The sequence below is a fragment of the Prinia subflava genome, chromosome 5, assembly GCF_021018805.1.
Source record: "Prinia subflava isolate CZ2003 ecotype Zambia chromosome 5, Cam_Psub_1.2, whole genome shotgun sequence".
NCBI classification, from domain to species: domain Eukaryota; kingdom Metazoa; phylum Chordata; class Aves; order Passeriformes; family Cisticolidae; genus Prinia; species Prinia subflava.
Window position 1 is genome coordinate 27729634 of NC_086251.1, and position 25696 is coordinate 27755329.

The 25696-nt window shown below is 42.5% G+C and overlaps 2 protein-coding genes across 3 annotated transcripts; both read right to left on the reverse strand.

The window, feature by feature from the left end:
• Positions 1 to 1244: 1244 nt before the first annotated feature.
• Positions 1245 to 16334, reverse strand: DNAL1 (dynein axonemal light chain 1). Of its 2 annotated transcripts, none has more exons than XM_063398638.1 (8): positions 16225 to 16334; positions 13748 to 13786; positions 10781 to 10890; positions 10052 to 10107; positions 8488 to 8543; positions 7141 to 7267; positions 6592 to 6735; positions 1245 to 5243 (listed from the first exon to the last, which is right to left on the reverse strand). In XM_063398638.1, the coding sequence occupies exons 1-8, from the start codon at positions 16225 to 16227 to the stop codon at positions 5155 to 5157; spliced, it is 624 nt and encodes a 207-aa protein (XP_063254708.1). In that variant the 5' UTR covers positions 16228 to 16334; the 3' UTR covers positions 1245 to 5154. The 2 variants fall into 2 exon arrangements, with proteins under 2 accessions (XP_063254708.1, XP_063254707.1); XM_063398637.1 differs by lacking the exon at positions 16225 to 16334 and having other exon boundaries at positions 1245 to 3808; positions 5138 to 5243.
• Positions 16335 to 17163: 829 nt separating this feature from the next.
• Positions 17164 to 24410, reverse strand: LOC134551261 (acyl-coenzyme A thioesterase 1-like). The gene is made up of 3 exons (XM_063398635.1): positions 23730 to 24410; positions 20660 to 20862; positions 17164 to 19834 (listed from the first exon to the last, which is right to left on the reverse strand). The coding sequence occupies exons 1-3, from the start codon at positions 24265 to 24267 to the stop codon at positions 19259 to 19261; spliced, it is 1317 nt and encodes a 438-aa protein (XP_063254705.1). The 5' UTR covers positions 24268 to 24410; the 3' UTR covers positions 17164 to 19258.
• Positions 24411 to 25696: the final 1286 nt, after the last annotated feature.

Consider the following 25696-nt stretch of genomic DNA (forward strand, 5'->3'; position numbering starts at 1 on the left):
TTTAAATACACTTCCATCTATCCTCAGAACATCTTCCTTCTGTTTTGGTATTTTACCTTTTAGTTAACTAGGCTACACAGATGTTCACACACCTGAGAGAGCTTTCTGTGTGAGCTTTAAAAGCTACGAATGCTACATAAAGCAGATGGCAGAAATATGTATCAGTCCCTGACTGGTCTCTTGTGAGATTGCACTTAGGATCTAAGGCAGCACACCAGTTTATTTATGGTGACCTTTTCATTTCAATATTTTTGGTAAAGCTGGCAGGAGAAAGACTCAGCCTAAGACATGAAAACAGTAATTTTTTCAGCTCAGTGTAAAAATCCTTGCTTTAGTTTAGTCCTGTGCCAATGGCAGTTGATCAGCAATAGCATTTGGAGAAAAAAGTATTTTGTTTGGTGTGTGAAGAGACAGGGAACACCAAAGCCTTCACTTGAGACTGGGACTTTAGGGCTTGAAGTCATGTATTTGCTTCCCTGTCAAAGCCAGCTGGCACAAGAGCTGAAGTTTAGTACTTTGCACTGAATCTGAGCCTGTGCAAACAAACCTTGGACAATCAAGGTTTGACACATTTTGAGCGATTTGGGTTTTATCGTTTTCTAACAGCTGGATCTAAGCCCAAGCTTCTGGAAGTTATTTCAGCTACTGAAAGAACCTTATAAAGCATTTTAGTGATTAGTAAGCTTTGAGTTCTTGGTACTGTGAGGAGTTCTGCAATAACTCCCGATGTGTTTTTTAAACAGCATTACAACCATCACTGTAGGATGCTGCTCTTGTCATTACTGAGACCAGCTGCTGTGGGCTGTGGGGTAGGAAGGGTTTTCTTTATATTAGAGTTTTGAAATTACATTTCAGTGACGTGGTCTACTGAAGGCTCAAGTTTCTATTAGAGAAGTTTATGAATCAGTTAGCCTTCCCCTGTCTGGGTTTAATGGAACTGATTGTATATTACTGTTAACAAAATTTAAATTCAAAGTGAATTAGTGATTTTGTACTGAAGAAAGACCAGCCATTTCTCTAACGTATCTGGATTTTTTCCACATAGAGCAGTAGTAGATTTTTCTCTTAGGACCTAAGAACAAATTCTGACAACCAATGTCTTAAAAGACTGAAAAATATTTATGTATCAGATGACAACAATCACAATATATCAGCATGTTTAAAGTCTTACATTATTTTCTGTTCTAAAATAAAGAGGCAATAAGGAACAGCATTTACATGCTATCATACTATAAATACATTGCTTCCTGAGCAGCTAGGAAAGTTTAGTGAGAAAAGTTAGCTCCCAAATGCTCTTCACAAGCTGAACTATTTCATTACACATCAGCCAAAGACATTTGTATAAAATAAAGTTATATTATTTTTGAACAAGTTTCACAGAATAACATTTATTAACATAGCCCTAAATAATTTAAACACAGCAAATTTAACAGTTTTCATGCTACAAAATTACTGTATATGAAAGATTGCCAAAGGGGATGTTAAAAGTGCTCTCTTGCTTGCAAGTTTTTCTAAATGAGCCTGCTTCTAGTGTAACCTGCATCATCTGCTGGCTCTCAGGTCTCTTCTGTAGTTTTTCCATCGGTTCTCAATAATCACTGCAGACATCACTCAGCTCTTCAAAGACAGGTGAGCGTGCCAACAAGCAAGCAAAAAACCTAGCTAGTTCCTACCACTAATTTAATTTTAGGATATTTCTCTAAGGAATAAAGTGGATGCTAGTCCTCTGTAACTTCACTGGGAAAAGCAGAATTCCACATGGCTTGCACGTTTTACATGGGTGCTCTTTTCATCCATGAATAACAGTGTGCTTAGTGCTTCACTGGGGTGCTGTGATAGGGAACAGCAGAGTGTTCGAGTGAAAGCCAGGCCTTCCAGCATCTCACTCCAATGTCCCTGTGCGTGCACAGGCCAGGGTGTCACTGTCACCTTATACATAACATTGTGTAGTATCATCAATATGCAAACCAGCTGTTTTAATTCTACCGCCTCTCTATGCCTTCCACCACATCCAGTGCCTAATTTTAAAGTGCAAATTTAAAAAGATATGGAAAATTTACTTTGGAGGAGAAAACGTTTGGAGGGGTTGTTTTGTTCATGAGAGTTATCATGACTCATTAGGCAAAGCAAGGTAAAATGAAGCTACCAGCTTTGAGACAAAGCATCTCCTGACAAACAAAAGCCACAGTCAATTCTTTTCTTACTGTATTGTTTCAATGAGACTGACATATAGTTTTTATCAGAAGGGTTTTAAATTATATGCTAAGACTGGATGCTCCCTTCCTTCAATAATGATTTCTTTCCCTTTTTTGTTGGTATTCATTATGCAGCTCCCAAAGTAAAGAGCTAGAGAATTTGTGCCATTTGATCTGTGGAAAGTACCAATGCCAGTGTGCCACACAATCCACCCAGCTCTACCACCACCTACAATAGTTCTGGACTGATGCCCATAGGTGTAGCCTCTACAAGAGCCAGGAACTGCCCTTATCCCTCGCAATTTGTCAATGGATCTGTGTTTCACTTCAATCATTACAACATAGTCAGAACACTAAGTCTCTATTTTGCTCTCAGAATGCCCCAATATAGCCAAAGTGCAGAGTATTTGCTGTATCTAAAATAATCTTTGGAAATGTACAGACTTAAGCCATATTTAAAGAATCAGCCAGCAGGATCACTTGGCATTGGATGGTGCTTGTCACTCCCTTTTCCTCCTTTTCCTCACAATCATGTTTGGAGCTAACCCAGCCATACCCACCATGCTTGCAGCTGTGCTGGGAGAGACCAGGTCCACAGCTTCAGCCACTTTTCTGTGTGGCCAAGCACCAGGTGAAGAGCACCACACGGTCTGTTCTGAAAACATCTCCAAACACAGAGATGAATTTGGCATTTCTGCTTGTTGGGAACATTCAGAAGGCAAGTTCTGAGTCAGTCAAGCTCTGGCTCACATGAGCCACACTTTATCTACAGTTGTCAAGGGCACAGCCAATCCCCTGTGGCCCCCCAGCAGATGGCCTGAGTGTGCCTCGGGCTCTGAGCTGCCCAGGCACACCCACCTTGCCAAGAGTGCCTGGCTGCAAGTGAACAGAGTGGCTTGGCTTCAAAAGACGTGTGAAATGACTGCTGACTGTAGACACTCCTCCACGGGCTTCTTTGTCAATGCTGCCTTTACTCATGAGAAAGCTACGAGAATACTTCCAAAGAAATAACAAATGAAAATGAAGTTGTCTAAATCCAGTGAAGTAGCTAACAAAGTAGTTTCTGGTAAAGAGAACAGCTGCCTGGACACAGTTGGTGCTGGGTGAAGAATGTCCAGAGTTCTTGCCATTGTGCTCGTAACCTTACTTTTAGTAACAGATCCAAATCAAACTCAAACCTCTTCAGCAAAGGCCAACTTAAATTGGAATGCTTTAGAATTCCTCTAAAAATCACAGATTAAGTAGCAATACATTGAAACTAAACTGTGATTGTCTTGTAATCATTTACTTCACAGTGTTCACTTAGAAACTAACTAGAGAGAATCACCTACTGCAATTATACCTGGAGCATGAGATCAGTATCACTGTTGCCTGGGCCAATTCTACCATTTCATCGCTGAACTTGACTTTCAAGATTTCAACTCCTGCCACATCTTCAAAAGTTACTAAGAGTGGCATTCTGCCCCCATCCTTTCTATGCCTGGGCTGGAACCAGCAGATATACTTGTTGTCACTTCAATTTAAAAAAAGATGGTAGCACAAATTAGAAGAAAAGCTTGTTAAAAAAACAAGAAGGAACTGCAGAAGAATCTACGCAGGTGACTCCATCTATTCTTCAGAGAGAAGAAAAACCACACTATTGGTATCCCACAGTGCAATCAGGTATTTCTTCATTGTTATTTAATGCTTTTCACTAGAAATAGCCACATAAGGGGGCTTTACTAAAACTCGTTACCCTGCAATATAGCACATTCAGTACCTCTTCATTTCCTTTTTTACTAGTGCCCACTTCCCATCTCGTCATCTCATCATGTCATGTCATGTCATGTCACGTCACGTCACGTCACGTCACATCACGTCATCTCATCTCATCTCATCTCATCTCATCTCATCTCATCTCATCTCATCTCATCTCATCTCATCTCATCTCATCTCATCTCATCTCATCTCATCTCATCTCATCTCTCACCGTCCCCACTAACTATATATACTTTCTCTCACTGCTTATACCTGTGCCTTCACAAAAAATGAGTATCCCGAAAATCTAAATTTTCTGTCCTCAAGGCCAGGTCTTCTGTTTGCTGTTAGTTTCTCTGTTACTATCAGCCTACCTAGTTATAGGAAGATTTGAGAGCTGAGAAGGATTATGTCCACCAGTGACCAGTGCAAAGCCAGAAACCAGCTGTAGGCTAATAGGCCACATATCCAATCTAAAGTAATCTCTTAGTAAGAGACAAAACCCAGAGTTAGCAGGTATTTTAGTCTTACTGAAACCATGCAAAGAATTCCCACTGCCTCTTAAAAATAAATAAATATATAAGTTATTCATGACCTTCTAAGCAATGCAGTAGAGTTCCAATGTGAGAAGCCCATTTTGAGACTTCAGGCCAGGAACAAGCACTCTTGTTGGTATTGACCAACACCTCTGTGTGCGTATGTCTGCAGCTACTGGGCTTGTTTGGCATAACACTTCAAGGAATGAAAAGGCAAACTCACATATTAAAAATATTGATAAAGCCCCATGACAAAATTAAACACAACAAAGCTTGTCAGGTGTCTCTAAGCCATAACATTGCTCTTTTGGCCTCACAGTTTCCAATTCAGTGTTGGCCAGTAGCACCAAATAAGCTAAACCAGCTCTTTTATAACCCAAGAGTCAACAACAAGCACCACTAATCAGGAATTAAAAATAGCTGTGTATTAATTTAAATAAAGATCTCTTGCTAGCCAAACAGCAGGTAAACTCAGCTCCACTAGTCTCTACAGAAGGTGTCATAAGCTTGACAAAACCAGTGAGCAATTTTTGGTAACTAACTCTTTGGGTGAGAGACTGTAGAGATAAGCTGGTCTTTTAAAAACTGCCCAAAGATTTTCTTCAAAACAAATACTTTTGTAAAAGTTTATGTACCAAGCTATCTGGAGTTACTTTAATAATTTAATACCTAACAAGAAAGTGTCATCAGTTTCCTCCTTCTGCTCCCTCTGCTCCTTCTGCTCCTTCTGCTCCTTCTGCTCCTTCTTCTTCTTCTCCTTTAACAACTAAGGTACCTAGGAGAAAAAAAAAAAAAAGAGGAATATAAGAGAAAGACATAGTTAATTATAATCTACCTGAAAGCTTATGTGTCCTGTTGGAAAGAGTCAAGAGTTGTATTTCCTGCCTGTTTCTAATCAGCGTGAACTTCTGCATACCTCAACTGGTCTTAACTAGAAAAGCCTTCAACTGATGAGCTCCTCTGTTGGATGTTCTTCCAACTTCTTGGGTAACAGGGAATAAAAAGGTACTAAAGCATGGTCTGCAAAGATCAGCCTCATTTGGTTTTTGGGAGATGCACCAAGTCAGTTCAACTGCTAACAAACAATCAGCACATCACCCTTCTCTTGTGGGGCCCCTACTTTGTGCTGCCTTTTCCAGGGCGTATATGCCCAAGTTTTAGTGTGGTTAGTAAGTCTAACCTTAATTACCAAGGGCACTTTTTGCCCACAAATATATGCCCTATTCTGTTTTTTGTTTTACACTCAAAGCTTTTCCTACTGCCACAGCAAATGGACCACTGCAGGCCATCCTTCCTAGCAGTGCAGTTCTCTCAACAGGCTTCTAAACTTTCTAACATTTCTTTTCCTGCAGTTGATCTGGTTTTAGATAGAATCTGGTAATACATTTCCCATCCACCTGTAGTGAAGCTGTCTCCTCTTGTTGGCATGCCTCCACTCTTCCCTTCCCTGCTGTTATTCTCTGTCAGTGTTATCACTCCTGCTCTCCCTTTTATTGCTTTAGTAAACAGGGGATAATAGTGAACAGCTAACGTCTCCACTGACAGGAATTAACATATTTTAAAATAGATTTCAAAATTATCTAATTTTTAGTCACTAAACAGTTGAATATCTTTTCATATCTGTGTCTTAAATAGGAGAGGACAGCTCAGAAATTTAGGCTTAGTGCAGTAATGGAGGGGGATATTCAGGCATTTAGGAAATTTGCATGGAGTTTTGAAAATTTGCCCTTGCATCAAAAGCAAACCAGAGCATATCCCTCTCTATCTCATTCTCTCATGTCACCTTTTTTGTTGTTGTAATTCAACTTGGCAGATGAAAGCCTTGTTAACTTATTTAATGCTAAATCTTTCATTCTCTATTAGGTGTTTGATAAAATTACTAGGGTGACTACAGAATAATGCCCAACTGTAGGCTGCAAGCCCATTTGGATTTAACACTCCAAAATCCATCAAACACCGTGGCCAGGATGTCAGCAACTACTTCTGAATAACTCTGAAGAGGAGGAAGGAACATTAATTTCATGGACACACAAATGAATCTTTGAGGTTATGTTTAATTTCCCTGTGGTAGTCTTTATACTAAGCTTTTAACTCACCCTAACTGCCTCATGCCCCAAACTCACCATCCAGTTTTTTCAGCTTGGGTACTCGTTTTGTCGCTTCTTCAATCCAACTGTTCTGATCAGCAGCAAATTTCTCTTGTAGTGGATTGCCCACAAACACCAGCTCCTCCAGTACTGGCACCTCTGCCAGTCTCACAAACTCTGCTGCAACCACAAAGGTGAAAACATCAACCAGGTTGTGGAACATGGAAAGTACATCTGCACCACACATTCCTTTCACACTCAGCAAACATAGAGAGTATGGGATACAACAGCAGAGGGACTGCTTGGGCTCTGACTAGTGTCAGGTTAAAGAACAGGGATGAGTTTTAAAAGAAATTAGAGAAAAATGATTCAAAGCATGAACTTAATTTGACTTAGAACTTAATTTCAATATTCCAACTATTTTTATTCTCTTGCATGAGTGGATGCTTAGGGATTTTGCACATGTCTGCAGGCTTGTCAGCTAGAATCAAAGCGTGAGATAGAGCACTATTGTTCACTTGGTGACTTAACTCATGCATTCACCAAACTACAGAGGTCTCTATGGAGTGGAGATGCATGGCTTACCCCAGTCTTTCACCAGATTATTTGACATATAAAGAACCTTCAGTTTCTTCATTACACGGATACCCCTCAGTTTCTCAATTAAGTTGTATGAGATCCACAGCTCCTCTAAAGTTTCAGCAACTGCCTCCTGGAAAATGACAGGACTACTCAGCTAAGCAGAAGTACATCTTCCTTATTATTCATACTCTTTCTTCACCTTCTACAGGTCTCCTCATGTAAGAAAATACTAAGATATTTTCTTACATGGACTAAGGTCCTCCTTTCCTTTTAAGCAGGTCCCTAATTATTAGGCATGGCAAATGCTCATGGGAATTAAAAGGCAAAGTTATATATGCAAATATATGTAAGGAGGACAGAAATTGCTATATTAGAATAAAACTACGTAGCTGACTGGAATAGTTGTTAAGACAGAGGAGGCAGATCTGCCTACTTGTGCAATGCAAGCATATGTGAAGAGAATGCAATTCAACAACTGCTTTGGAAGGGATGTTATACAGGGGGAGAGCATTATTCATTCTGGTATATTCTGGTATGTTTATACCTGCTGGCCAGAAATCACATTCATATCCCTCTCAAAAGAGAGGATTTTTAAAACCAGTCATTACACACTAACTCTGCATTTCACAATTAAGATATGGCATCTCTGAAGGTGAGAACAACTTTGAGGAGAAACAATATCTCTTGACAAAAAAAAAAAAATATGTATTCATTTAAAAAGTACTGATTGAAAAAGTATTCTTCTGGCCTGAATTCAAATGTAATAAAATTGATCCATTTTTTTTTCTCAACTAATTTTCCCCTACTAGGTAGACTCAGTCCTGCCACCACGGCATACTGCTCCACATGCCAGTTAACATAAAAGGGATTGACTCTCAGGAAGTGTGTGTTTACAGGACTGCCAATATTTGTATTAAAGAAGCACAGCCTAAATATCTTAAGGTAGAAAATTCTGCATGCAAAAGGTCTGTAGGAATTATATCCATGTAAAGCCAGTGGAATTTAAATGGCTTTACAGACAGACAGCAATTTTCAAATAGAAGTTCTGATCATCTTCAGTTAAGACAACAAAATCTCTCTTTCTAAAATTCTTCTGTGTAGTAAATTAAGGTAGCAAAATTTCCAAACATCAGGAGAATTTGAACCAAAAAAAGGTGAACGATCATCTGAAAATCCAGAAGCAATGTGTAAGAGGGAGAACAGATGGTAGCAATAGGAGAATATAAAAGGTTAGTGCCTAACCTTTTATTGAATTAATTTTATTGAATTCAGCAAAGACTTGTATGAACACAGGGGAATTACCTCACATTCTATTTTGTTAGTGAAGAATTGATACTTAAAAGCACATACCAATCCATTCAAGTTCTTTATGTTATTTCTTCCCAAAGACAGGATCCTCAAATTTTCTGTAATAAATTAAAAAAAAAAACTTGTTAATAAACAGGGTTTTTTAAGAATAAGAAGATGCTGTAAGTCAGGTAAAATGCCATATTCTGCTTACAAACTGCACGCTGAACAGGCTGCCTTGAGAAAGAACGACCTAACAGAAACAAAACCTCCTGACCTAAACAGATCAGCAGGAATTGATGCAGGGGAAAGCTCAGAAATACACTCATGAATACAAAGCTGCTCACATGTAGGTTACCTAGTTGAAATTCAGTTTTGATTAATACTGAAGAAAAATTATTGTTTCACCTTGCACCTGAACTCTAACTGCTGACTTGCTTCTTTTGATCTTACATAATTCATATCCCTCAGGCAAAAGTGGTTCTGATCTTATTTTAAGGCAGCAGATTTGGTTTCTGTACTGAAGCAGCATATAAAACTGCCTTACACATGCTTGATGAGAGGCATTCAACTTAGTTCTGGTTTGTCTGGCTTTAGCATCAAATACTTGGCATAGACTGGATGTCTTGAATCTAAATTAATATAAATATTTAAGATGCTTTAAAGGCTTTTAATGTTTTATCCCTCTAAAATTTTTTGTTGGTTTCACTTCTATGTATAACTGCTTAACTATTTTTTCTCATTATAGTTACTCAGTTGAAGTATTACACAACAGTTATTTGGAAAGACTACTGGAAATTTTTTCCCTGACCACCATTTCCAAATCTTTTGAAGTCTGAACCTATTATGAAAAGAAATAAGTTCATCAAGCTCTTTGACAGATGTCTTGATGTGCAGCTAGAAAGGATGAGAGTCCAGGTTCCTTATCTATCCAGCTGGCATTTTAGTAGGAACAGAAAAGCCTGGGAACTCCACTTCAAAACCTGCAGCTCTTTGCCAGCCTCATGCCACAGTCAGAGTCTTGAGGACAGACCATAAAGACTTCTGTTCCAAAGTCAGTAACCCAAGAGTTTTGAAGACAGCTGTCCAAGAAAGACAAACTCTACTTCTAGACAGGTGGCATCCATTTATAAAGTATGAACAAAATGTAACCAAATATATCCAATCCTCTGCAAAGTGGAATGACATTTTTCTGTCCAGGTCTACAACACTCCAACCTCACTGCAACCAATAATGCATTTGCAGAGTTGTTGAACTGCAGACTGTCTCCATCAGGAGCATGGAAAATGGTCCTGCCATCACACAGAACTGATTAGGTATTGCACAGCACAGCAAGGCCCACAGGAGGGTGCTGAAGTGGTTACTGAATGGAATTTTTTGATTGTTGCACTGTGAGACAGCTGTCAAGGCTAGTGCAGGGATACCTGCTGCAATACACCACTCTGCTCAGCATGCATTCTCCAGTAAGAGTGGTCATTTTAAAGGCCACTTGTAATGTTCTACAAGGAGGGAGTAAAAAAGGATAATAACAGTAAAAATAAAGCTGGACACATGTGACAAATGATGGCATATATCCTAATCAGACAACTAGAGAACGAACACAAGGGACAGCTGGCTTGTCACTTACTTAGGTTGTTCAGGTTGGCGATTCTGTCAATGCAGTTTGTAGACAGCGACAGTTTCCTTTAAAAGCAAGAAAAATCAGTGCACAGTATATAAAGGATCAGTACATTGGAAGAGTTCCATGTCCCAACACCACAGCCTTACAAATAATTATACTATTCTAATGTTCTTGTCTCATTAGATGGTAAACTAACTGGATGTGTAAACAGACTCAAAATATTCTCAAACAATTAAGATTTCTTTCTTTAGCTTCTGGGAAAGTACTATGAGTTACTTACATGATATGCTGGATCATCTTTTGATGCATAGCCTTATCAAATGCATGGATATTTATTTCTAAAATTACTATAATCTCTTTCTGAAAGTCCTGCTTGAATAGCCTCTTCTTTTCATGAATTTTGGAGTGGATCATAATTTTGCCATTTAGCTGATAGACTCCAAACACAGATATGTAATTATATACTGATAAACAGTACATTATTTTTCTGGGGACAAATTAATTAATACAGAATTTACCCTAACATCTTCTGAGTTAAGTTACAGGAGCCTTTAAATTAAAAAGGGCAACTGTGTGAAGAAAGAGAAGCTCGGTTGAGAAAAAAAAGAAGAGAAAGCTGCTGCTTTGAGGGCTGCACTTAAACACAGTAAATACATATTTGCAGTGAACAGCAGAAAAAACCGAAATGAAGAGAGGAGAATATTTTGTTTCCAGCATGTTTTTCATTGAACTTACTCGCAGTTAACAAGAGCAGAGAGAGCGCCATCCATCTTTTCCACAGGAGGAACCTGCCCATAAAGCTTCACTTCCTTTGCCTCTGAAGCCTTTTGGCCACTTTTCTCTTCCTAAAGAAAGGAGAAGGTGAGGAATAGACTCACTGCTACGTGCAATTACCAAAAACTACTATACTAAAAGAATTACTTTAAAAGTGATTACTATAGAAGTAATTCCAACAGACTACTGGAAAGAGAAAGCATTTTGAGTGCTGTTACCAAGATTCCTCCTGATGTAGCATAGAAAGGGTAAGACTAGTTTATTTTCAAGATATCAAAATGACTTACATTACATATGCTGGTTTTTAAAAGTTGTGTAACACTTGAGTCATTTAATGAAGGAGTCATCTGCCATAAAGAATGGAGAATAGATGGAAGGCTAAAATTCTGAATTAAGGTATTTCCATGGAGACTGACATACAGAAACCCCAGCTAGAGCCAATCTATAGCAGAATCAGATTTAAAAGTTCTGACAGAATTGCCTTCCCACTTCACCCACATGTCTCAGAACTCATGCCTAGCTCACAACACAAACTGAACATAGGGGAGTGTGTTTTGGGAGAGAACCTCAACAGAGGTTCTTAACAGTGTTAAGAATCTAAAAAAAAAAATCTAATTAGCCATTAAGAAAGAGAGGGGGAAGATGTCACACTTTAGAGAATACAGCGAAAGACAGATTTCCTATTTACAACCTAGGTTGATAATTCAGAGCCTTGGAAAATGAATGTAAATTTGGCATTTAGGTTTATTAAAAAATGTGGTCTATTAAAGCTTTTAAAATTCTGAAGTGATGGCCATTATTGACTAAACACTTGGAACAAGTATCTATTTAGAGAGCAGCAGCAGTTTTGACAGCTGCCTCCCTGACAGCACAAAGGGAGCATTTTGTCAGTTCACTCAGTGTTCAGTGCAAGGACTGGAGGTCCATTAACAAAGGAGAAATCTTGGCGCTTTCAAAACAAGGACTCTTGTTTTCTCCTCCATTTCATGCATCTACTGAAATGAGAGATAGCTGAGTGTGCCCCAGTTTATTTGGCTACTTTGTAATTAAATTAATCATATCCCAAAAGTCTTCTAGTATCCCAGAGCAGAACATTAGGTTTTGATATTATTTTTCCTCTTATGCACCTAAATACTTCAGAAAACTTAATTTAGTAAAAAAAAAATCGTTGTCTTGTACACTTATTTATATTCCAGTTTCTGTATTCCAGTGTGACAGTATTTTTACTCAAAATTAGTGATTTAGCAAATAAGCATGTCAGATGTTTTGCTGGAATATGATGATACATGTTCAAACAAAATAACTATATCAAGGTGAAACTTCCATTTTTTTTTTCTAAGAACAGTATCTATTTGTATTTACACTCAGTTTGTAATCTATCATCTTATATCAACAAATAAAATACATTTTTCCTTAAAAACATGAAAGGGAAAGAGCTTCCAACACAGACTGGGCCAGCTGTAAGCACCTGCAGGAAGAAAATTCATCCTGATTGCCAAGTACTTGTGTAAGCAGCTGCACAACCACAACATGCCACAGAGAAAGTATAGGTAGAAGAGACATGTTTTTTTAAGAAGAGGTTACATGTTTGCCAAGTTGAAGCTGCTTTGATTTCAAGTTGCTTTGATTTAATTAATGTCACCTGACTGTAGGGCACAGGTAAACCCCTATGCCAAAGAGAAGAAAAACCTTTGGAATGCAACACACCACCAAATGCAATTGTACAAGTCCCATGGACCCAGATTAGGAAGAGTAAAAGGAAGATTTGGACCCACCCCCGATAACTTGAACAGAAAAGCAAATTCAGCACTTTATGCCTAATGTTAATGGAAACTCACTGACACAGGTTGAATCTGTCTGTGACAGAGGAGCAAATAAAAAATAAATCTGTAATAGGAAACATGGAGCTGAAGTTCTGGAAGGCAGAAAGAGGGAGGGAGGAAAAGCAAACTGTTTTAATGCACAGTTCATACCTCTACTAATGATAATGTCTGCAAGTAGTTGCATTCTACTTCTCACTAGGAGAGCAGGAGTGAAGTTTGTGGGATATACCAACATAACTGGAAAACCCCTGAAATACTGAAGGTACTAAATGATGGTAAAATTGAAGTAATCTTCAGTTCCAGGCTAGTACCTTGAACTTCTATCTTTCAAGTGCACCTGCCCACACTAACACATCTAGATCTTCTAGAGACCAAAACCTCTATAAATCCTTGCTCTAGCAGATGGTCAGAATTAGCAGGGAAGTGTATGTACACCCAACAGCACATCTGTGTCTTCATCTAAAATTCAGAGACTAGGGAAAGATTCTCACTGGTTTTACCGGACAGTGAGCCTGACCCTAGAGAACCTCCATCATCTTTTGAAATTACATCCACATCCTTGCCAACACACAACTTTCTGGAAGTCCAGGTCAGCCACCACCAGACAAATGAGTTTCTGTATTAACAGAGTACTTTAAGAAGAAAAAAAACCCAAGAAACTCATTCTGAGTTAAGCTTTGCACAATATGAGGTACCATTTGTCAAAAGACATGTAGAAGTTTCACTGACCTCAGTGCAGTGAGAATTTCATACTTGTTTGTTCTGTGGGAATGACTGCACTTGGGTAAAGTGAACAGAGCATAATTAAAACATAATACATCCCCAACTATGAATCTCTTTGTGGCTTCAAGCCAATGCATATTCAGCAAAACAAGGCAGGAGGGCAAAACAGACTGATCTTTACCAGTTGTATCAATTTAACAGGAACATACAGAAAGTCCAACAGAATGTACTATACAACAACAACAACAGTAACCATCATTTTACTTTGTGAAACTTCTTAAAGCAGATGTTTCAAGCAAACATATTTCTTACAACGTTTGGAAACGAAAATTAGCTGAATACAGTCAACCCCCATGCCACTAGACACTGTTCTGGTACTTACCCATCTGGCTAGAGCTTCTTTGATGGTCGTTGCTTTTGCCTACAAGTGAAACAAACTTAAGTGAATATTCATAGAATTTTTTAAGTGGCTTGTTCACTGCAAATGTGTTTCCTGTCCCTTCCCTCTTCCTGTCTTGCTTGTTTGCCCCCCTTCTACCACTCTTCTGTATTATCTTGGGTCAGCCAAGTCAAAGAAGCTAGAATGCTCCAATGTTCTGTAATTTTGTTTTCTAGGGTATTTTGCTGCATTTTCAGAAGCAAACAATGGGCTTAATGTCAGGACATTATCTTCCTGATCTTGCTCTCTGCCCCATGGCACACTGCTTATTAGCTTTTATGGTGAAATTCCATTCAAAGGCATAAGAAATTGAAATTGCATTGAAAATTGCAGTCAAATGCTCTTAAACCCTCACACTTTCTATTATGCATTAGCAACTTCCTGTATGAAAGCAAGTCTGTGACCAGAAAATGATACAGCCTCCTAAAATTCACTGAAGATAATGAGGTAGATCTTGCCAAAACTCAAGCACAATCTGGATTATATATATGTGGGGCTTCTTTCCAATTGCTTTGCATTGAGTTACACCATGCGATGCGAAAACACGTGTTATTCAGTTTGGAAAAACCTGAGAGCTGATTTTTAAGGCTTTTTAAGGACTGACCCACGGACCAACTTTTTGTGGTCACTAATTCTTACTTTTCCACCTCACATCAGACCCTTAGTGAAATCACATAAAGACATCCAAAACAGTAGTATATAAACAACATGGTTAATGCTTCTCTAAGCATTAATCACATTCCAAGATGTTTTTTGGATTAAAAAGGTTCCAGAGATCAATCTTTTGCTGTGATAAACAGCCTTCTTTCTACAAATACAGGAGGACTCTAGTTTTGGCATCTCCGTTGCTCCTAAATGTATCAGGATGTGCATAAAAGCAGCCTTTCAGGTAATTAGATATATAAGCTCCCTACACTGTAAAAGTTAAAAACAAAAGTTAACAACAAAAGTTAAAAACAAACTAACTTCCCCCAAAAATCTTACAGGCAACCACTTCAGTCACAGAGCTGTAGTGCTGGGTACTTTACTCTGGACCACAGGAAACTCTGGTCCCAGCAGCAAAAGGCAACAGCTGAGGCAGCTATATATAAGAAAAGGCCACAGCCACCAAACACTCAGCAACAGCCTAAGAGCCAGCAACACCAGGGAGCCTGAGCATGCATCTCAAACATCAACTTGCATCTCCATTTAGACATCCTCAGATGCTCCAGCTGTTTCTGCCCACTGACAGGCATTCACTTCAGTCTGGTCTATACCAAGTGATAGATGGCTCTAAGCCCCACTGGAGATGACCTGCAAACTTGAGCCACAGCAGCAGCTCCCCAGTGTCTGCTAGAGATAAACATCTGCATGACCTCCTCTGGTTCAGAAGATCACATCCCCAGGTTCCCACTACAACAGCCTCATTCAAGCCAATTAACAGCTACCAGTGTGCAGGAAAAACAGCTGGCTTCCAGTTCATTGGGAGCATTTGGGCAGAAACTTCATTCCCTTTTCCATAATTATGGCAGCCAATCACCACAGCACTTGGGTCCATGACCTCAGTCACTCATGTTGAAGGCAAAAATGCAGTTATAAGACCAGTGGCTGCTGCTGATTCAAGGTCATGCCTAAAACCAGTTTTTGTGAGCACAAGGAGCAGGTTCTTCCCTGACCTCTGCTGACTTATCTCTGCCGATTTGATGAAAACATGGACATCAGCACAGCAGGTTATCTGGAGAGCACATATCAGGGACTACGTTTTCTTTGAGGTTACTTAAGGAAAACTTCCTCCAAGAAACTTACCTGCAGGGTTCTTCTACCTGCTTATTGAATAATTTTCTACAGGTATTTAGACTAAAGAAAGTCATAATACTTAAAATATTCAAAATGCCAAGTGACCAGTGGACACCCTGAAGAGTCACCATCAACATGGCAGGAACAAGAAACAGAATCTCTGAAGGGGAAAAATAACCACACCTCTACTAGTAATAGTTGTAACAAAATATGTATCCCCCCCCCCAAAAAAAAAACAAACCGTGGCAGTTGGACACATAGTATTTACAAAATTTAGACCACCAGGAAAAAGCAAACCAGCTACACCTCACCTTTATTTGCAGACATTTATTTGTATTTTAAACAGATGAAATCGGAATTGCAACAGATACCAAGCTAATCGCTGTAGTGATCGCCGATACTGCCGCCTTAAAACCCCGTACCAGCTGAGGTCTGTGAGTTTGTGACTGCCCTCTTTCCTCGCTTATTCCCGAAATCCCGCTTTCCCAAGGCATGGCAGCAGGCCACCGTCCCCCGCCCCAGCCGCCGCCCCGAGCCCGCGCTGCCTCCCGCACGGCTCCCGCCGAGCCCGGGCGGGCTCCGGCCGCCCCTCACGGCCCACCGGGGCCCGCCGGAGCCCCGCCGGGCCCGGCCGCAGCACTCACCATGGCCGTGGATACCGAACGCTGCGGTTGCTACGGGCGCGGGGAACGCCCCGCCCGGAACTCGCGTGGCGGCCGCGGCCCGCGGCGCCTTGTGGGACTGCGGGGCTCCGGGGCCTGGCCGGGCCCCGCTCGGCGCTCCCGGCTCACGGCCCGTGCGGCTCGTCCAGCCCCCGAGCTCGTCTGAATGGAATGTGATGGGCGTTTGGGCTGGCCAAGAATGGCTGTGGCGGGTTCCGGGCTCCTCGAGACAAGAGGAGCTACTGCAGACGGGAGTGCAGAGCCACGAAGATGATGAGGGGTCTGGAGCCTCTCCCCTGTGAGGAGGGAGGGACCTGCGGGACATTGGCCTGTTTCATCTACAGAAGAGGAGAGCTCATCAATAGATACAAATATCTCAAAGGTGGGTGCCGAGAGGATGGTGCCAGATTCTTTTCAGGGGTGCCCAGTGACAGGACAAGGAGAAACGGCCTTAAGCTGAGACACGAGAAGTTCCACCTCAACATGAAGGAGCTCTTTACACTGAGGGTGGCAGAGCACTGGGATAGGCTGCCCAGGGAGGCTGTGGAGTCTCCCTCTGGAAACAGAACAAATCCACCTGGACACATTCCTGTGTACCTTGCTCTAGGTGACCGTGCCTTAGCAGGAGAATTGGACTGGGTGATCTCCAGAGGTCTCTTCCAACCCTAACAATTCTGTGAATGTAAACCAATATAAATAACGTGGCTGTAATTCAGGCCATAATCAGGCACTCAGTTTAATGTACACTTCAGGAAACAGCTACACATTCTGCAGAGTGCCTGCAAAGCATCTTAGGTCCCCAGATAGCATTGTAAATATACAAAATGCTAGTGCAAAAGTCGTCTGGTTTTCAGCAGATCCTTCTAATAATTATTTTGTCCAGGAAAACCTGACTCATTCACAAAAAAAGGCTCTCCACAGTAAGGTTACATTGGTTTTATTTTTCTGCCTTTTAAAACAAAGTATCATTCACTTTTTCCAAACAAATACCTAACATCAAATTCTTACACATGTTTTTAACAAAGCAAGTGTTTTACTTCTCTTTCAAATTGCATATATCAAAATGTAATACTATTATTTTAAAAGCTTGTGCTTACAAATCAAGTCTGAGCACTCTTAATCTACCTGTTTTGGTTTTCTTATTTACAACTTAACATTTACTTCCTGAACCTCCAGATTGCAATCTTGCATAGCAATGCATATGCAGTGTGGAGACACAGGTATTGGCACTGGGAGAGTGACAGGACAGGGATAGGGGAGGTGCTGCTCTTGCACAATGAATACTAGCTCCAACTACTGAAGAGACACAGCATGAGGCAGGAGCCTTCACACAACAGACAAGCCTTTCTCCTACAGTTGCCATTTGAAATGAGTTTGGACAAAAAGGCAGGGTGGCAGGTATGAGTGACACCAAGGAGTACATCGCAGCAGGCTCTAGTCCTGGACTTCTGGGACTGCTCGTGTTAGCAGAGGTTCAGGCACCAGGTATGACTTGGCAAAAGCCTGTTCAGCTGGTGAGGGAGTTTAGAGACCTGAAGGCATGAAGAAACCTTGTGTGGAGTTAGCAGCATGGAGCTTCTCTTGTAAAGACTGGATGGATAAATTGTTCAGTTGGCATTGATTGAGTGTGAAGAACATGTGACTTTAATCATGTAAGTAATAAAAAGAGTTGCAGAAAGCTATTGAGACTGAGCAGCAGCATAATGACAGTTAACTGGAGAGACATCCCTGAGAGCAAAGCAAAACTGAGTACCACTAATGAAAGATTTCTATCTTCCTGGGCAGCTCTCAAACTGGTCTGACAAAATGACTTTGGAAGGAGAAATTTTGTTGATAGAGATCCTCCTAAAACAGGCCTTCAGCAGTGACACCATTTCAGCAAGACCCTCTTGAGAGATCAACTCATTTGGGAAGAAGTTATTTCTACCTGAATGGTGGGGGAAAAAGGGCACTAGCCAAAAATGAACTTGGATGGGGAAAGAAAAGAATCTTGGGCAGTCATGGAAAAGCTATCCTAGATTTGGCTTTGGGTGCTTTTTTTTGGAGGGCATTGTTAGTTTGGTATGACTGTGAGTTAATCACCACCATAAGATGATGGCTTTTTACAGTCAGGTTAAATCTACAGGCTAGGTTTTCTCTCTCCCAGCTCTGCTTCCTCTCTAAGAACAGCTGTCAGCATCTGTTGGCATCATTACTGAAGAGTTCCACAAGTAATTAATCCCTAACTTAGTGGCTGTATTTAGACATGCACTAACCTATTCAAGAGAATCTTAATATCCTGAGTGTCAAACACCAATCCAAGACATTACAGGAACAGACAGGTACATGCCCAATACAAGACAGTGCTAGTACTGCCATTCTCCTTGGATGGCAAGGAAAGGTACTCTTCATTTTGCCATTCAGCACCTAGTTCTTTTTGGAAAGAAACAGACTATGTCACCAGAAAACCACAATGCTAAGCATACAAGCCTCATTTCAAGTAGGTATCTCCAGCTTTGTGTAAATGGAAAACATTTCCGACGTGTATATGGCTGTTTACAAATATGAGAACTCTGGGGTAAGGTAGCTTAGGACTCAAAGCCAGAGTCATTCATGATTTGCATATCTACGTTTATCATCCATCATTGCCGAGGTGTGATCCTGTCTCACTGCTGAGGGTGCAGGCTGCCTGTTAACATTCTCTGAGGTGTAAATACTGTAAGCAAGGAAGTACCTACTACTCTCTTCAGGTACTTGTTTCTTCATATCATGACCACTTTGAGCTGTCAAATTTGTACCATAGTGCAGCCTGCTTGTTGTTTCACATCTCCTCTGTTTACTGAATTAAATTAACTTAGGCTGCTCCAAATAAATCCCTTTCTTTTTTTTATACTTTTAACTAAGTAGTCATTTGGTTATTTTCATAATTCAAGGCTTGTCTCAGTCAATCCCTTCAATTCACCAGTCATCACCAGTCATTTTGGTGGCTCAAGTTCAGTCCTTGCAGATCTGCAACAGCTTGCATGTGCTTAAGTGTTCATCCCAAATGCAAGTGCAGAAACTCCTGAATCTTTCCCCAGGAGTGTTCCTGTGCATGGGCATGTGCTTTGCTCTCTCCACCCCCCAGAACAGGCACCCCCAAAACACGATCCAAAGCTACCTGACAAAAGGGAGTAGAAGGAGGATCAATGCGGTGACCTGCTCCTGGGTAACTCAGGAGTTCAAAGTTCTCTTTCCCATGCTGCCGTAGACGCCTGATTGCCAGCTCAGCATATAAGGAGCTCTTCCACATCCGATCGTCTTCCCCTACCACTAAGAGAAAGTGACCTTCTGCTTTTTCGACAGGGATCACGCTAGAGGAATTAGCAGGATTTGTTGGGTCATCCAGAGCCTCAAAGATGTCAAATACACCAGAGTCAGAGACACTGACTTTCTTCATATCAAAACGCAGCCCGGGCAGAGTCTTCTCACCATAATGGAGGTCTGCAACTGTGTTTGAACTGCAGCCGGAGATTGAGACAGCAGCCACTACTTCTGGCAAGAAGGTGATCATGGAGAGTGCTAATTCTGCCCCTTTCCCAGTCCCAATCACTCCAACTCCTGGTCCTTTCACCTTCAGATAAGATAGGGGGTGGAGAAGAGAGGAAGAAAGGAATAAAGCATACATTATAATGGGATTAGCCATTAATTGACTTTGGAGTTGTTTTATTAAAAAAAAAAGGTTAGGTTAATTATTGATGTAACCTGTTGGAAAGTGACAGTCTGGACCCAGGCTCCTCCTTCTGTTTATGGTCTTATCTTTCAGAGACACCAAGAGATCTCAAACCCCACAAAAAATGTAGACAGGCACAAGGCATACCAAGGCATACTTGATCCTCACCTGGTCCCTGCTGTACATGTTAATGCAATTTTTTTCTCACTTTCCTGAAACAGGTAACAGGAAATTCAAGCACAGTTTACTGTTTCATATGTCTCAGGAAAATAAAGTAACCTCACAAATTACACCTGAAGGATTAGATAAGCATTTGTCTTTCTTTGTCTAGACTGGAAAGTAAAACTGAAAGAAACATTCCATGTCATCAAATTCATTCTTGCAACTACTATTGAGCAGTATTGTATCATCCTCTCTCAAAACTAATTGCTTTTATGTAAGAAAAAACCCAAACAAATGCAACATTTTTATCACCACTGGTCCTGGTTGGAGGATACTCCAGCATTCACTATCCTACTGATCAGCAATCTTTTAGCTCCAGCATAAATTTACCAGACACTTTGTGCTGGAAGGAATTCACTCTCCCCAGTCATATGTGTAAACCACTCTTGGGCATAAGCTTGCCCAGCAGAAACTGTTACTCAAATATAAAAAAATCACTACCACCACTGCTTAGGATAACTGCTAAATCCTCCCTAGTCCCAAGAGATCTCTCATTGCACTCACCTTTGGGTGACGCTGTAGGAACCTTGCTGCCTCCTCAAAGTACTCAAGTTTTAATTCTTTCATGACCCTAGGAAGATCTTCAAAGTCAAAATATGGCAGAGAAAGAGCAGCAAAACCACGGGTAGCCAGGAGACTGGATCTAAACTCAATCAAACCTCCTTCATCACCATACATGTCAATCACTCCTGGAAAGGGACCATCCCCTACATTAAAGAGAAGAGATACAGAAGTTATCAAACAGGACACAAAAAACCTATCTGGTGAAGAGTGAACAACAAAATACAGAATGCTTAAGACATTAGCTATTAATAGTCATTGGTTTTCCATTTGCACAGCAGAGATTTAAGAGAACCAGTGCTGTATTCCACTTCAGCTATTTCAAACTAAGAACAGGTCCAGGTCATTACATTCCTGTAAAAATATATGAAGTTACAGGTTTTGCTTTTTTTAAAAAAAAACAAAAAAAAACCAAAACCAACCCAACCATCAAACCCAACCAACAAAAAAACCCACAACTGTTCTAAATGTATTTTTCCATGGTCTTAACCTCCTACCCTCAGACCAGTCATACACCAAGTCAGCTATTTTCCCACGAAGTCATACCTTAATTAGCAAAGTGCAAGCTCATGAGTAATGAGACAAGAGCACTGAGTCCTTGAAGTAAATTCTACCAAACTTACGTAAATTCTAGAATAAACTGCATTGAGCAAAGCCCAAAGATAACCCATTGATGAAATCAACTGGACTTACTAGCTTTATCTCAACATCAGCACTGTAAGACTTGGCAGGAGAACTGCTCCTGCAGATGTGACAAGAAGGAAGGCAGAACTGAGAGCTGGATGGGTGCAGCTGTGTGTGCATGACTGATGTACAGAAGAATGTGCACATACATGTGTACAATCTGTCCCAGCAAACTACAGAAATAACCAGAACCACAGTTTTAAACAGCCGTGCTTTTGCAGCCAAGGTCATGTTGTAACATGTCTGTATGCCAAGCCAGGAGATCTTAGGTTAAAAGGCTAAAGATGCTACTTAGTGGAGTTTTAAAGACCCCAAGCAAGCAATTTTTTTCTTTTTTTTCCCCCTTGCCACCAGATAATCTGATGTGCCCTGATCCAGCTCATGACAACCATCTTAGCACAGAGGTTATGCTTGTTGCAGGAGTGTGTTAACTCTCTGACACCACCTGTACATGCTAAAGAGAAGGTCTCTGGCATTTCAACACACTTGAGAAAAGGAAGTTTTGTATGACATGCTGAATGGTGGAAACCTCCTAAATTAAAGCATTAAGAAGTCAGAAAGAGACTGAAACAGGCTTTTGCATTCTTACTCATTCAGTTTTGATCTTTTTCTCATTGAAGTTCAATATTCTACTTGAGAGAAAATATGTTAGGATAAATTTATTATAATGCTATGATCAGCACTAACCTTTAGCTAGCAGCAGCCAGCCTTGATGGCAGGAAAATACATATTCAATCATCACTCCTATCTGGAAAGCTTTCTAGCAAGAGCATATAATCAGAACATAGTCATAGATGAATGTGTTTCTCTCTCATGAAGACACCCTTTAACTTGCACAAGGATCCTGGACTGCCTCTCTGAGTGCCTACACAGGCCCAAATATATGGTTCATGCAGAGCTCACTAAAAAGCAGGATAAAATGGACTAGTCAACTTTACCAATATTTAAAAACAAACAAACCTCTACATCTGTAACTCTTATGCCTGAATTGAGAAATCGCTTTTGTATTAAAATAACATCATAAGACCACTCATGTCCTCTCACTTTTACTAAGAATGGTTCACATTTAGATTCCTATCTTAAAAATATTAACTTCTTTTGTCCCTGGAGCAAAGAAGGGTATGGTTGTAATGCTGTAACTGGATCCTCCATCATGAGGGGTGGCAATATCATTTAAGCAATGCTTAAGCAATTTAAGCAATTCCAGACTGTTCCACACTATTACAATGCCAGACTTTCCAAAGGGGAAAATGCAGTTTCATCTTGCATATTTCTGGATTCCCACTGAGCTCAGCAGAAATCAAACTCATCCTCTAAGGCGGGATAGATCAAAACAATGCCTCAGAGATGGAAAATCCAGCATGCTGACTAAACATCTGAAATTCAAAGTTCAATCTCTGGTGTTTTTTTCCTCAGTGGACTTTGGATCCGTATCTAAATGGATAAAAAAATCATTGATTTGGAATGAAAATACTTAAATGCTTAATAACTGTAGTGATATTTACAGGAGTTGATGAATCAAGTAGTTTTAAATTAGAGGTAATGTGGAGGGCAGTTCCAGCACTCAGGGAACTACAAGTTTAACTCATAGCTCAAGTGTACAAACACAATCACTAGTGTAAGGTTGCATTTTCCAACACCATTCACAGACCATCAGAATATCACACCTCATAAAGCACAACCATCGGATAAGCAGAACGGGCAAAACCTGCTCATAAATCCATTTTGGTTTTATACCACTAAAGTATCCCAGCTACTGACTAGTAACTCTGTAGTAACTGAGGTGAGATACATGTATTTTCTAGAATCTCATCTGCTGCTCTGCTTCCTGGCTTGTGTTTCACAGGGAAGAAAAATACCTTTTTAATTTAGTCCTGCTTAGGGTAAAATCCCTGGGACATTCAGCAGAGGCTCACACAATGAAGCACATCAGCTTTTCTGGATGTTAGCTTCTGGTACTCCAGAGCAAACATCAAACCTACTGAAAAACCACCGGCCGAGCATAGCGATGAAGTGAACGCTACAAGCTCTGTTCCCCTTTGGCTCCGGCCCGTCCCGCAGGAGCCGCCTCCCCGTGCCCGCCCCGCTCGGTGCCGCCGAGGGCCAGGCGGGGTGGCCGCGCACAAGCCGGGCCCTGTCGCGACAAGCCCTTGGGATAACTCGGGTTCAGGGCCACCTGTCTGCAGGGCGGCGTTCGGCTGTAAGGGAATGCGGATTCCCGGGTGATAGCCTCTGCAGGGGTTATTTCGCGAGACTTTCCTTGCTCTTGTCAGAGAGGGCGGGGGGTCCCGCCAGCCCCGCGGCGAAGGTTTCGGGCCGGGGCACTCACCCGGCGGCAAGAAAAGGGAGCCCCTTACGACTCCTTCCTTCAGGCGGATCCTCCGCACGCCGGGGGCCGTGAACAACCTCTGCACCTCGGCCTTGGCCACCACGGGCCCGGGCATGGCGCCGGGCGAGCTGTGGCCCTGGTGGACCAACACCTCCACCTTCATCGGGACGGCGGTGCTGCGGGGAACGAGCCGCTGGTACGGCTTCTCCATGCCGGCGGGGGCGAGGCTCCAAAAGAGCCCCATGGGCTCCACGCCTGTGTAGTCCCCGCCGTGGGACGCGTCCGTGCCCAGGTGCAGCTCCCCGCGGCTGTCCGCCCGGTAGTGCGCGCACGACTGGAAGAGGCAGCCGCGGTCATCGGCCGCCACCGCCCGCAGGGTCACCGGCTGCCCCGGGCTCAGCCCCGCCACCCGCGTCTCTACCCGTTCGTCCGCCGGGCCGGCGGCGGGGGACACGGCCAGGCTGGCAGCCCGCCGGGCCGGCGGGGCGCGCAGCAGGGCCCGCGCCGGGGCGGCGGCGGCGGCCAGCGCTCTCCACATGGCAGCGGCGGCGACGGGTGCTCGGCGCGGCCGCGCCGCTCGCAATATCGGTACCGCGGCCGCCGCCCCCTCCAGGCGGCCCCAATAGAGAGCAGAGCCCCTCCCCGCCCCCCAGCCCCGGAAGGCCGCCGGCCCCGGGCCGCTCCCGCCTCCCCCAAACCATCCAACCGACTGGAGCAGCGAGCCGTGGGCAGCGGTTAAAGTTTCACTTTAATCCATTACGAGTACAATGGACGCAAACCGCACGAACGGGCCTGACGCGCAGGCAACAGCAGAGGCCGGATACAGGCTGCAGGCACCGGGGAGTACAACGTGTTCGGACACACAGCGCACATGAGCCGGCGGCACCCAGCGCCTTCTCCCTCAGCCCCAAGCGTGGGTGCCAGCAGCCGGTGACGATCCCCGGCGCGGCTGAGCGCTCAACCCGCTGCGCAGAGAGCAGCGGGCGCGCAGCCGGAGCCCCGCTCCGCCGCAGCAGGCCGGCCGCCTCACGGCCCCTTCCCGGCCGCCTCACGGCCCCTTCCCGCCCCCCTCACGGCCCCTTCCCGCCCCCCTCACGGCCCCTTCCAGGCCGCCCCAGGCGCGCACAGCACTCCGCTTCACGGAGCCGCCGTGCCAGCCCCGCGGCCGGGCTGTTCTCAGCAGCCCTTAGGAGCAAGCAGCTGAGAAGGCATTTGGGGAATGTACAGGCAGGGAGGAGCTCCGACAGTGCTGCGGATCTCCACAGCGATACCCAGCCATGCTGAGGAGACATCCGTGAGCGGCTCCAGGATGATTACAGGACCTGTTCTGTTGTTTCCTCATGCTTACAAACTTCCACAGACTGTTTAAATGTCTCATTTCTACTGCATGCGCCCAGAACGTCACATCAAGCTATGGGCTGTTTGTTATAAATGTGAAGTGTTACCTCAAGTGCTGGCGCAGTATTGCTGCTTTTGGTAAGTGAAATATTAGATACTTTTAAGGCAGATGCATTTTAGTGGTTTGGGAGAAGGGGAGCAACAAAGGAGGGAGAAGTGCACAGAGAGAACAGAAAGATTACTGGAGGCAGATTACTGCTTCTAGAAAAACTAGAATACTGCAACTAGAACATGAAACTGGGCAATGGCATACATTTCCTCTGAGAAGGCCAAGGCATGTTTTCACCCTGGTTCTCAGCTTGGATGAGTTTCCTATCACTTCAATTCATACTCAAAGCATACACAGCCTTACCACCATTTGTTTACCACAGCTTATAACCCTGTACTACATAAAACAGGAGGCTGAGACCTCTAACCAAGATTAGAGAAGGGTGTGAAAAGGAAACTGCTTTCTTGCTTTTGCCCACCACCATCCTCCAAGAAACTTAATAGCTTATTCTCTGATGTTCCTTGTTCTCATTTTGAGCAATTTAACAAAACAAACTTGAAACACCAGCATCTTCATCTGT

Bases quoted from the DNA above. Each gene is read 5' to 3' on its own strand.
- LOC134551261 (XM_063398635.1), bottom strand. From the start codon at position 24,267: ATGTGGAGAGCGCTGGCCGCCGCCGCCGCCCCGGCGCGGGCCCTGCTG. The intron at 20,863-23,729 runs GTGAGTGCCCCG...TCTTTAATGTAG, and splicing joins CTCCCTTTTCTTGCCGCCGG to GGGATGGTCCCTTTCCAGGA. The intron at 19,835-20,659 runs GTGAGTGCAATG...TCTTATCTGAAG, and splicing joins TCCTACAGCGTCACCCAAAG to GTGAAAGGACCAGGAGTTGG.
- DNAL1 (XM_063398638.1), bottom strand. The intron at 10,891-13,747 runs GTAAGTACCAGA...TCCTTTCTTTAG, and splicing joins AAGAAGCTCTAGCCAGATGG to GAAGAGAAAAGTGGCCAAAA. The intron at 10,108-10,780 runs GTAAGTTCAATG...TTGCTTTTAAAG, and splicing joins TCTGCTCTTGTTAACTGCGA to GAAACTGTCGCTGTCTACAA.